This window comes from Brienomyrus brachyistius, chromosome 1 (assembly GCF_023856365.1).
Source record: "Brienomyrus brachyistius isolate T26 chromosome 1, BBRACH_0.4, whole genome shotgun sequence".
NCBI classification, from domain to species: Eukaryota; Metazoa; Chordata; class Actinopteri; order Osteoglossiformes; family Mormyridae; genus Brienomyrus; species Brienomyrus brachyistius.
In genome coordinates this window covers 30,932,392-30,944,412 of record NC_064533.1, presented here as the reverse complement: position 1 = coordinate 30,944,412, position 12,021 = coordinate 30,932,392, and the positions used below count along the sequence as shown (strand labels likewise).

The window sequence follows — 12,021 nt, the reverse complement described above, 5'->3', positions numbered from 1 at the left end:
AAGGCTTGAGGATGTATTCGTGTGGTTTAGCTTGAGTGTTCTAAGAAAATCAGATGGTCTTGCTTTATGTCTGTTCAAAAGTCCAAGCGGACTTTTAGGAAACCCAAGTGTACCCTTACAAGATAGACATGAAATATTATTTGTGTTATGAAGTCTTGTATAGAAATTAGGGCTGTGAATCAGTTATTGTGAATCGTTTATTCTTTTAACTTACTAGTCTCAGTTTCCTGTGAATAATTGCACCCAACATTAAAACTTACAATCATATTTACACACTGAATCCCCAAAATAATGTATAAAGGAAGTATATTTTAAGAAAACATTTTAACTTCAGCTTGTATAGATTGATTCAATTTTATTTGTGTAGTGCATTTTCACAACATTACATTGTCTTAAAAGGCTTTACATTGTCCCTGCCCAAAGCCCCCAATGAGCAAGCCAGAAGAAAGTGGCAAGGAAAACCTCCCTAGAAGGAATAATCCTTGGGAGGAACCAGACTCAAAGGGGGAGCCCATCCTCCAGGGTCTGGTAGACGAAGTCAAATGAACAAGATGCTAATTGATACAGTCCAAATTAAGACTTAAGTCTAAATGATGGTGCTAATTATTTCCACGAAAATACCACATGCAAGTGAAAAGGCTGGATAAACAGATGACAATTAGAAAACGGAGGGCATTATACTATAAATAGGGTTGTCAAACAACTATTTAATTGCCATTAATCACAAAATTTTGCAAGTTACAGGGAAAATACAAATAGCGAAATAAAATGCAGTGACAGCAGATATGGCTTCTTGGCTCAGTATTCAGCATGGAATGGGTAGTCCTGGTGCTTCACTCCCCTGAGGAAAGGAAAACACAGAACAAACTGAAAATCCTAATAATTCAAGCAATCCGACTGGTACACATTACTGTAGATAACAGACCAGTGTAAACATCTGGATAAAATGGCACTGTAAGAAATTATACATTAAAGGGTTACGATGTCGAGTGTGGTTCTCAGTTAACGTTACCGGTAGGATCTGTGAAGGACGTGATTCATGAAGAGCACAATGTCTAAATATGCAAAGACGGTGCTTCACCAGAAGCAGTGTAAAGAGGATTGGACAAGCTGACTTACCACTGCATGGAACAGACTCTCCAATTCCGGTCAAATTCTAGGATGGTCTTCATCTCGTCATCATCGAGTTCAAAATCAAAGACCTGTAGCAATAGCATATATATTTATTTTTTTGCTTTTCAACATCGAGGATTAGAAAAATATATTCCAACTTTTGTGACACAGAAAATGACTATGAAAAGAAAACAGAAATTACACTCACTGAAGAATATACTCTGTCAATGATATAAAATCTTCATTACAACATAAGGTGCTATATCATTCAATGGTCTTACAGTTATGTGGCTACACTTTGTTTTTATTTGACTGATTATTACTGAATAGACTCATTTGAACCCACAGGACCACAAACATTTAAGAAACAATTAGCCTAATCAATGCATTTGTTCCTCTGTCTGAAGAAAGCCACCTATTTTGAACTGGCAACAGTGCGAATTGCTAGTTTTAATTAAAAAAAAAAAAAAAAAAAATTTGGTACATGCACTGAAACTTCTCTGTATGATATTGTTACCTGGAAGTTTTCCTCTATGCGTTGTGGTGTCACAGACTTGGGAATAACTATTACATTCCGCTGGATCTGGAACCGGATCAGCACCTATACAAGTGGCAAGAAGAACACTGTGCAATAGTGAATGACACCCCACAACAGAGTGTAGTACACCTTTCACTGACCTGAGCAGAGGTCTTTTTGTGTTTCTCCGCTATGGCTTTGATATTAGGGTCATCCAGCAGAGAAGGGTCCTCCGGTTTGGCCCTGAGGGTAAATAAAACCAGCAGCAGGATCACAGCTGCACTACAGCTCACATCACATCAGATTACATCAGGGGTGGCCAGCCTTATCAAGAAAGGGCCGTTGGGTATGTGGGTTTCGCTGCAACTCCCTAATTAGATTACTAATGAGAGGACTGACTGGCTGGCTGAAGAGTCCTCGCACCTGTGTTTGAACAGCTGACCTGAAAGTTATCCCAAAACCTCGCATACACACTGGCCGTTTGCGGATAAGGCTGGCCTCCCCTGGATTACATAAACATCTATGGACCTGTTAAGTCACAGATGACCAAGACCACACAGTCAGGCAGCTCTATTCCTGCTCCCCACCACCACATTAACTGAATTTCCTCACCATGGCCTGTCTGGGGAGCCCAGGGGACTATATGCAGTCACAGAGATTCCCTGGGAGTGGCAGTAGGCAATCAGCTTCTCCTGGTTCAGATACGGGTGGCACTCGATCTGGAGGAAGAGACACACATAAAGGAACGCCTTCCTGTACACACACAGACACACAGACACACACACACAGGGAGTACCTTCTAATAGTCACACATACACAGTAATGCTCTCAAACTTTTAATAGCTTTGGCTGTTTTCTACGACTCATCTTCCGTTATCTCTTTGAAATGTTTTATCAAGTTATTAATCTTGATTAGAAAGGTGGCTGAGAGAAGCTGGTAGTGCTAATTATATCTATCACAGAAAACTTAATTTTGTGTTGCTACAACACAAAAGCACTGCTCGACTGGCCCCACCACCCCTCAAGGCACAAGGACGACACACATCTCGTCTCTTCTCTGTCCTGGCGCCTAGTTGGTGGAATGAACTCCCCCTTAATGTCCGAACAGCGGAAACCTTGGCTGTCTTCAAGCGACAACTCAAAACTTTCCTTTTTCAGAAATACCTGAAGTAGTACTCTGTATTCTTACCCAGCTCTTTTCCTTGTGTATGTGTATGTGTATGTGTGTGTGTGTGTGTGTGTGTGTGTGTGTGTGTGTGTGTGTGTGTGTGTGTGGAAAAAAAAAATTCTTGCACTTCCTCAGAGTTTTCTGATAGATGGTATTCATAGCCTGGGTCCTTATTGAGCTAGTATCGGAAAAATTCATCACAGCGTCTTGAAACACTTCTGTAAGTCACTCTGGCTAAGGGCATCTGCCAAATGCTGTAAATGTACATGTACAACGCCACTGTAAACTGCTGTAAACCGAGTTTAATGGCGTTTAAGTTTGTTCAGAGCGTTCACTGAAAGCTTCCAAAACTGTTCATTAAGCAGAATTATAATTCTGTCCATATGGATTGGCATGGTAAAAATACAAATATCTTAAAATATTGCTTAATACAGTATCTCCATAAAGTGGGGGACCTAACTGTTAGCAGCTCAATATGCAAGTGGATTATTGTGCCAACTACAAAGGGGGACAGTGTGTGATGTGATATTTTTTTACATTCTGGACTGCCACATGGACAGCAGAGATATGCAATAAACTGCAGATTTTGATTGTAGTAATACTTTATGAGCATGTTTTAATATTTTTTTTTAAAAAGTTATAGGCTGTAGCCAACCTGATTTTACATTGAACAGAGGCAAATTCCTCCATTCAAGGAGACTACATGAACTTAACTAAATTTTTGCTTTTTTCAGCAAACCGCTTACAGACAACTTCATGGGGATGGATCAACCACGTCCACCTGAACGGGCAAAGATGTCTACTGACAGCATTTTGAACTGCTCATTATGTGCCATTTAGGTTTTCACATTTTATATTTTAAACTGTTCAATAAATGTGTACCTATGGTGTGCCATGTGCAAAATGCCAGTTAGTGCACTGAAATGCCAGTTAGTGCACTGAAATGCCAGTTAGTGCACTGAAATGCCAGTTAGTGCACTGAATAGCAGTGGATTGCACTTTAAAGAATTTTGACTCAATTTGCAAATTTGTGCCAAAAAAAAAAGAAAACAGCAATGATGTCACACTGAGGTCATTTTATCTATGTTTGAATAATTCAGCTTGTTTTTTGAAATGTCATGGTTGGTGAGCCACCCTAAATCACCGCAGAGAAATTCCATCACTGTGGAAGCCCTACTATAATGTCCTATGTTTAACATGATACTGCAGAATGAGTAAAAGAAATATTAAATTTCTACAAAACACTGATTATGTAGCATGACAGATTTTACCGATTCAGTTCATTCTCAGAATTTCAAAATACAGTATCAGTTTCACTAAGTACTCAAGCAGGAAGCGCTATACCTTCTATATACTCGTCTTGATAGACAGCAAATTGGGTAGCAGCTGTTCCATCACCATCCAGCTTGCCAGATTCCTCAATTTTACCATGTGTTCTTACGTACCATGTGAAAGGTTAAAACAGTACCCATAAACTACTATAAACAAACAATAATGTGAGTGAATAAAATAGAACCTCAGTATCATTGCTTATATCCCCACAGAAGACACAATTAACCAATTTATTTATGAATGCGTGCATTTTTCTCCTAGTTTTACCTACACCAGAGGCACTTTCACACTGCAGAAACTATTTTCAGGAACCAGAACCTTTTTCCAGAACCAGACATTTGGCACGGTTGTAGTTCCTCGTAGGCAGTTCTGGAACTCTGTTTCAGTCCCTACTCCAGCTACAGGTGTTTGTCAATATGTTTGTCAACATACTCGAACCGTACTTGTGTTCTTATATCTTCCATTGCCAATATTCAAGAACAGAAGTACAGAGTACGGTAAAAACGCATGGATTTGTTCTTGCCTCACCACAAACATCAAGGATACGTCGGTTGCGTCCTCACCAAATGAGACCAGTTCCATGATTCATTGCACCCCAAGTCCATTCTTGGAAGGCAATTTAAGGGATGCTTCTCACCATACATACTTCGCCATACTTGTGTTCTCATGTACCCATTTTACATTGCCGAAGACGAGATCCAATACTCAAACACAGAAAACGTGGCTGGTTTTGCCAAGACCACAAGTACAATTTTTGTACATTCTAGGTACTTTGTGCTTGAACATGAACTACTGGGAAGGTGCTTAGAGCAATACCTTGCTGGCTGGTTGACCATAAGCGCCAGTACTAATTTGAAAGTTACGCAGTAGTCCAGGGAAAAGAATTAGCAGAGCAAAAGCAAATTAGTTTTGTACCGCAATTACATTTAATGCAGAGGGAACGTAAAAAAAAAAAATAAATCACATTTTTCTTGCATCTTGATATTTCTGCATTGGAAAATTCAATCAATAACTAACATGCTTTCATGTAATATCATTGGTGCTGGCAGTGAAACTTGCCTGCGCTCATTAGTGTAATAACGTCACATCATATTTGTATTCTGTGGAAAAGAAAGACTTATCTACTAATCAGATTTAATAATGAAATAAACATGTTATGGGTTGCATAAATTAAATTTTAATAAAAAGCCGCATCCTGTTTTGATTGTGACTAGTTTTGTAGTATGTGTGAAGTTTAACCTATGAGCTTTTTGTGTTTCCCATGTTTATTTAGCATAAAGGTCCCAGTTCCTGTTGTGTGGTGTAAGTGTGACGCATGAAACTGGCCAAGAGCTACAAAAGTCCCTGGCTGAGACAGTCCAAGGACTTGTAACCAGGGACCATGTCCCAGAACTTCAGTGTGGAAGTGCCTCAGGACACTGTGCATAGCACATCTATGGACAAATGTTAGGATGAATACATCGAGTAAGCATCGTGAGTAAGCATCGTGAGGAAGCACCGCAGTACCTGGTTGATAGCTGGCTTGTACTTAAGGCCTGGTTTGCTCAGCAAAGCCTCGATCTGCCCTCGATTGAAGTTGGAGATTCCAATGGCTTTCACCAAACCTGCATCGACCAGCTCCTCCATTCCCTATGAAAGAGCACAAGCAAATGCAAATGAAACTTCAACAATAATCCATCAGTTACGCAAGTTGACCTTTTCTAAGCGACGGCAATTCTTCTCCATTCTCACTGACCTCCCAGGTTCCCAAATAGCTTGTGTTGTCAGAAATAGTTAACCCTTCGCTGTCCAGAGGAAAAAGCTCTTCCCCAGCCTGGAAAGCAAAACAATCATTAAAATATAAGAGGTGATATCTTCCAGGAAACAGTCACACGCACCTCCATCCATTTTCCATAATAACCTATCCAGTAGTTTGGGAGAACCGACAGGACTCCAGTCCAGAGCAGGCCACACACTCACACATTCTGAAAGGCATTTTTAGTAGCTAGAACTACATTGCCACCGAGTTGTTATAATTATGGATATTAAATCGGGAGACACCGTGGCGCAGTGATTAGTGCTGCTGCCTCACAGCAAGAAGGTTCTGGGTTCAGTTCCCTGACTGGGCATAGGACCTTTCTGTGTGGACTTTGCATGCTCCCCCTGTGTTTGCATGGGTTTTGGCCAGAGCCTCCTTTAATCCAAAAGTGTACACGGTAGGTTAACTGGTGACTAAGATTGCCCCGTGAGAGTGACTGCCCAGGGTTGGTTCCTGGGATAGGCTCTGGTCCCCCCTGTGACCCCAGGTCGATTTCACATTTTCCATACCTGAAAACCCATGGGCCAATGCACCAGATAAAGGTCCAAGTAATCCAGCTGAAGGTCACTCAGTGTCTTCTGGCAAACTTCCTTCACCATGGACTTCTCATGAAATGTGCACCACAGCTGTAAAGCAGATCCATTGAAGGGGGGATTTCGATTGCGAAGCGATTACAATCTGACACTCGTTTCACAACACAGCTATTCCTATTTGCCTGGGTGCAATATTTTAATTTGAGGAATGGTACCCTTTGTGGTGAAGAAGACTGAATATGTTAATTCATGACTGAATGAAAAAGGTTGCCTTGTTTAATTCCTGCAGGTGATGAGTAGCAAGACTATAAATGGTTTGAGGGCAGTGTCAAGTTTTATGACGACAGTTTAAGTAGACAACGTGAATTCAGAATTGTGGGTCATTCATGTTAAATAGAACATACAAATATTACATTTTGCCTTTAAATCTTGTGGATTACATGTGGAATCATTTTTACTAGCTAGAACTACATTGTCACCTACTTATTATTAATAAGGTAATTTAGCAATAGACTGGCTCAGGAGAAGGGTTAGAATAGCAGGGAGAATTCTGGAGCCAATACAATAGAGTGACATGTGCAAAACCTTGCTTTTGATTTGTAGCTGTTGAATCCTTTAAAATTGGTTATTTTAAATTTCAATTGCCTACCCTTGGTATCTTCTACTAGTTCTCTAGCCACAGATACGCAAATCCACAGAAAGCCATCAGAAGTGAGCAGGTAGGTCTGGCAAGTTTCATTCTCACCTTACTGACCACAAAGAGATCCTCTCTTTTCACCACCCCCTCCTTGATCATGGCATGAATTCCTTCTCCCACCTCCTTTTCATTCTGGTAGACGTACGCCCCGTCGATGTGACGGTACCCGGCTTTGATTGCAGCCTTCACCGCCTCGGTCACTTTTCCTTTTCCCGACTAACTCATGCACATGAGAAAAAAGTGTTCGTCAGAAGTAATGTGGAAATACGACGGAATGATACGTTCCTCCGCATAAATTATTCTAGTTATTTAAATAATACTTTTTTAACGCAACGTTATGTTAGAAATATTTTATTTAAAAATACATAAAAAGATATCCCGAACTGCAAACGAGTGTCACAACATTTAACGTTTTTGCAGATACTTAGCTATCCAAGCGCTTTTTCATATATGTATCTATTATGCATTTTGTTTTAAAATAACTGTTCTCAGAGCATAGAAAGATAATCCCACAACGTGCAAACCCTAGCTAATAAACACTACACTGCTTCGGACAGTGGTAGTTTTTGTAGGCATTAAGATATGCAAATGAGGACTATAACTTAAATAAATAAACAAATAAACAAATAAATAAATAAATAAATAAATAAATAAAAGCCTGCACAGACATTAGCTAAATAAAACATTTAAAGTTATACCAACCTTCCACGTTCCCAGACCCACAATGGGCATGTTTGCACCGGTGTTCAATTTTATGACTTTTGCCATTGTAAGATCAGTCTTAAGATAAATCTGAATCGATCCAACAACTCTTTAAAACGCTGTTAGCGAAAGCCGGCGAGATCAGTCCCTAAAATACCACTCCGGCGGGTTAGGCTGGCTGGGCGATAATTTTGATTGGTCGAGTCTGAGGCATTTTTCAGTAATAGGAGGCGCGGCAAAAAGAGACCTTCAACAATGGTACAGTCCAAAGACGGAGGGAATGTTGGTATAGTCCAGAAAAAGGCGGGGTTTCAATGCGCTTCTCGCATAGAAATAGCGATGTCAGGACTACAGCCGTACACGAACTAATCAATGTAGTTACACAAAATAAAAAATATCTTTTCCATCTGCAGTAGGTCTTGATGAGTCATAATAATGAGTGTAAGCAGAAACCGCTCGATTTTTCATATGTACAGTTCTTGCTTATTTACGGTGAATGCGAATAACTAAGATTTTTTAGACAATTTCTCTATTTTTTGTATAAGATAAAGAGCATTTGATATAGATAAAGAGCTTGATCTGTAATTGTGGCAAATTAAAATCTAAAAAAATATAAGAAAAATGTCAATTAAAATATAAAAACTAATAATTAATATAATGAATAATACGTATTATTATTGTAATAATTATTAGTGAATAATTATTGTAATTATTATAATATTTCAATAATTCATGCAATCAATTTAAATGTAGTGTGCTTTGGACAAGTACGTATTTTTCCTGCATAGTTATGCTACCACTATGAAGTCCTTCCAAGGAGTACATCATTGGGACTTCAGGAAGCTTAAGAAAGGCAAACAGCTCTAAAAGTAACAAGATGGATAGATTTGGGGTGTTGTGTTCAGTTTTGATGTACTGGAAATGTAACTGTTGCCATCTGCTGGGAATAACTCATGCTTGCACATGCCTTGAGCACTAGGTACAGAACAGGCCTGGACTGGCCATCTAGTATACCCAAGCATAATTATTTTATTCAGTTTGGTAATTTATTTATTGTAGTGCTGTACTGGGAACTTTTATATCAAATTAACTGAGACAAGCTACATTTATTCTACCTTTTACTATAACCACTTTTCCAGTACTCGGGTGTGGCAAGTCTGGACAGGACATCTATTCACTTTGGGCAATTTTGCAGACACCAGTACAATTCACTGCATTTTTCTGGATTTGCAGAGGTAACCCAGGCTGACACTGGGTGAACATGCAAACTCCACAGACTACTGTGACACTACAGCAGTAACCACTGCATGCTTGATAAAGAACTTCCAGTTTCAAAAATGTCGATAAACACAGACCAAAATACATTAAGAAAAGTATTCTCTCCGATCAGTAGCAAACAGACATATTTGAGGAGCAATAGCATGATCAAGTGTCTATGTATACATTTTCACTGACGTTAGGCATTATATAAATATCCATCCATCCATCCATCCATATCCTAATTGCTTATACTCTTATATAAGGACCAGTTGGCATTTGCTCATAGTGTGTGAATGTGTCCTGGTGGGTGTTCTGCAATGGACTGGCATCCGATCTGGGTGCGCCTCTGCTTTGTGCTGTGTAGCCTGGGATAGGCTCAACCCTCCCCCCCCCCCCAGAATAAGCGGCTGAAAATGGATGGATATCTTTCCTTAAAACTATCACCCATACCTCACTGAAAAGAGCAGCCAAAACACCAGAACCAATATGGTAGAACCACACACGGATATACACTCAAGAAACCCTCTGAGTGCTTGCAGTAGAACAGCACATCAAGCAAGTACTTCTCTCTCTCTCTCTCATATATATATATATATATATATATATATATATATATATATATATATGAAAATTTAGTTAAATTGCCAAAAAAAAAATCTTACATATGATATTCCCTTCGACTCGACTTTTCCGCGTTCAATACGCAGAGTATGCAAGTTTCCAGAGGTACTATTTCACTGTGCCAGCTGACTTGGGGAAAAACCAACACCGTCATATGAATAGGGGAAGACGGAAATGACAGAAAATTTATTTGATTACAGTATGATTTTAGAATTCGAGTAGTACTTCATTTTTAACATTTGTAGGTGAATATTATGATTATTTTAAGTAACAAACTTTTTCTTCCTTTGAAATATTCCTTAGTTGTTGCGGATCCCCCCGCTACTAGCCGCCGTGCTCACGGCCCTCCCAGGGCAGTTTGAAAGAAGCAGACAAAGGCAGCGGCGGCAGCAGCCGTAGGCCCGTCGGCCAGGCAGTGCTAACAGAACCCTGCGTTCCGTCTCTCGCCACTGGGATGGTAACGGGAGCCCACGCCGTCCTGACATCTTTCGGGATTACATGTGTTTTAGAAACCCTTAAAAATGTACCGTGGCCAGGATCCCCGGCACAAACGAGAGAGGTTATCTGGCAATGGAAGGGACCGCGATGCCTGATGTCTGCTTTATGTTATGGTTTGTATCGGAGTGGATTTTTCTAGTATTTGAATCCGTCTGCGCAGCCCGGACGGTCACGTGGGGCATGGAGCTAGTACGTTTGAACGGGAATAAATGAAAAGAGAAAGGAGGGGAGCTATGAAAATACGTTTTTTTGGCTGAAAGGCGAGACCTTCGACGAAAGTGACGGCAAGGACTGCGCGTTGAAGATGGAGACGCACGTTTTGTGCCTCTTCCCGGAGATCTTGGCCATGATTTTCAGTTATTTGGACGTAAGGGACAAAGGACGGGTGGCCCAAGTTTGCACGGCTTGGAGGGACGCGTCTTACCACAAGTCGGTCTGGAGAGGGGTCGAGGCGAAGCTGCATCTCCGGAGGGCTAACCCGTCCCTTTTCCCCAGCCTGCAGACCCGGGGGATCAGGAGGGTGCAGATCCTCAGCTTGCGACGCAGCCTGAGCTACGTGATCCAAGGAATGCCAAATATCGAAAGCCTGAATCTGAGTGGCTGTTATAACTTAACGGATAATGGCCTCGGGCATGCCTTTGTCCAGGATATATCTTCCTTGCGAGTGCTGAACTTAAGCCTGTGTAAACAGATCACAGACTCTAGTCTGGGCAGAATCGCTCAGTACTTGAAAAATCTGGAGGTACTGGAGCTAGGTGGCTGCAGCAATATCACCAATACTGGCCTGTTACTCATCGCTTGGGGCTTGCACCGGCTGAACACCCTGAACCTCCGTAGCTGCCGGCATGTGTCGGATGTGGGTATCGGTCATCTGTCCGGCATGACTCGCAGCGCGGCTGAGGGCTGCCTCAATCTGGAGTACCTGACCCTGCAGGACTGCCAGAAGTTGACGGACTTATCCCTCAAGCACATCTCCAAAGGCCTGACCAAGCTGCGAGTCCTTAACCTAAGTTTTTGCGGCGGTATCTCGGATGCCGGCATGATCCACCTCTCCCACATGACCAGCCTGTGGAGCCTTAATCTGCGCTCCTGCGACAACATAAGCGACACGGGCACCATGCATCTGGCCATGGGCACTCTGCGCTTGTCGGGTCTGGACGTGTCATTCTGCGATAAGATCGGCGATCAGAGCATGGCTTATGTGGCCCAGGGCCTATACCAGCTGAAGTCGCTGTCGCTGTGTTCCTGTCACATAAGCGACGACGGCATCAACAGAATGGTACGCCAGATGCATGAGCTGCGGACATTGAATATCGGCCAGTGTGTTCGGATCACCGACAAGGGCCTGGAGCTGATCGCGGACCACCTGAGTCAGCTGACGGGGATCGACCTCTACGGCTGCACAAAGATCACCAAACGGGGTCTGGAGCGCATAACGCAGCTGCCCTGCCTTAAAGTTTTGAACTTGGGACTCTGGCAGATGACCGAGGGTGAAAAAGTGTGATGAAACCTGCCATTTTAAAGGCTTTGCAGACGAAGGAGCGAGGGGGGGGGTTAAGTATTTAAACAACACATTTTCCTGAGTAGTAATAGCTATTGTCAAATTACTATTTTCCTAATGAAATTACAACTGTGAGTTTTTTTTAATATAAACGGGAAAATCGTCTCATTTAACTTATGCTCCATATAACAATAGACAAAATAATGAGGTAGTTTAAATGCCTTTAAAAGTTGCAATACGGAGTTGACTGACGTTGTTATCGCGTTTTGAATATTTTGGCT

The 12,021-nt window shown here is 41.4% G+C and overlaps 2 protein-coding genes across 3 annotated transcripts; one reads left to right on the top strand and one right to left on the bottom strand.

Annotated features, from left to right (window-relative positions):
• Positions 1-335: 335 nt before the first annotated feature.
• LOC125746012 (aldo-keto reductase family 1 member B1-like) lies at positions 336-10,924 on the bottom strand. 2 transcript variants are annotated; one of them, XM_049019522.1, is made up of 10 exons: positions 10,664-10,924; positions 7,207-7,374; positions 6,438-6,554; positions 5,866-5,943; positions 5,637-5,759; positions 2,243-2,349; positions 1,792-1,873; positions 1,631-1,714; positions 1,120-1,202; positions 336-841 (listed from the first exon to the last, which is right to left on the bottom strand). In XM_049019522.1, exons 1-10 carry the CDS (start codon positions 10,700-10,702, stop codon positions 799-801), a joined length of 924 nt encoding a protein of 307 aa, XP_048875479.1. In that variant the 5' UTR covers positions 10,703-10,924; the 3' UTR covers positions 336-798. The 2 variants fall into 2 exon arrangements, with proteins under 2 accessions (XP_048875479.1, XP_048875468.1); XM_049019511.1 differs by lacking the exon at positions 10,664-10,924 and adding an exon at positions 7,861-8,074.
• LOC125750459 (F-box/LRR-repeat protein 14-like) lies at positions 10,808-11,743 on the top strand. The gene has a single exon (XM_049028293.1). It carries the CDS (start codon positions 10,808-10,810, stop codon positions 11,741-11,743), a length of 936 nt encoding a protein of 311 aa, XP_048884250.1.
• Positions 11,744-12,021: the final 278 nt, after the last annotated feature.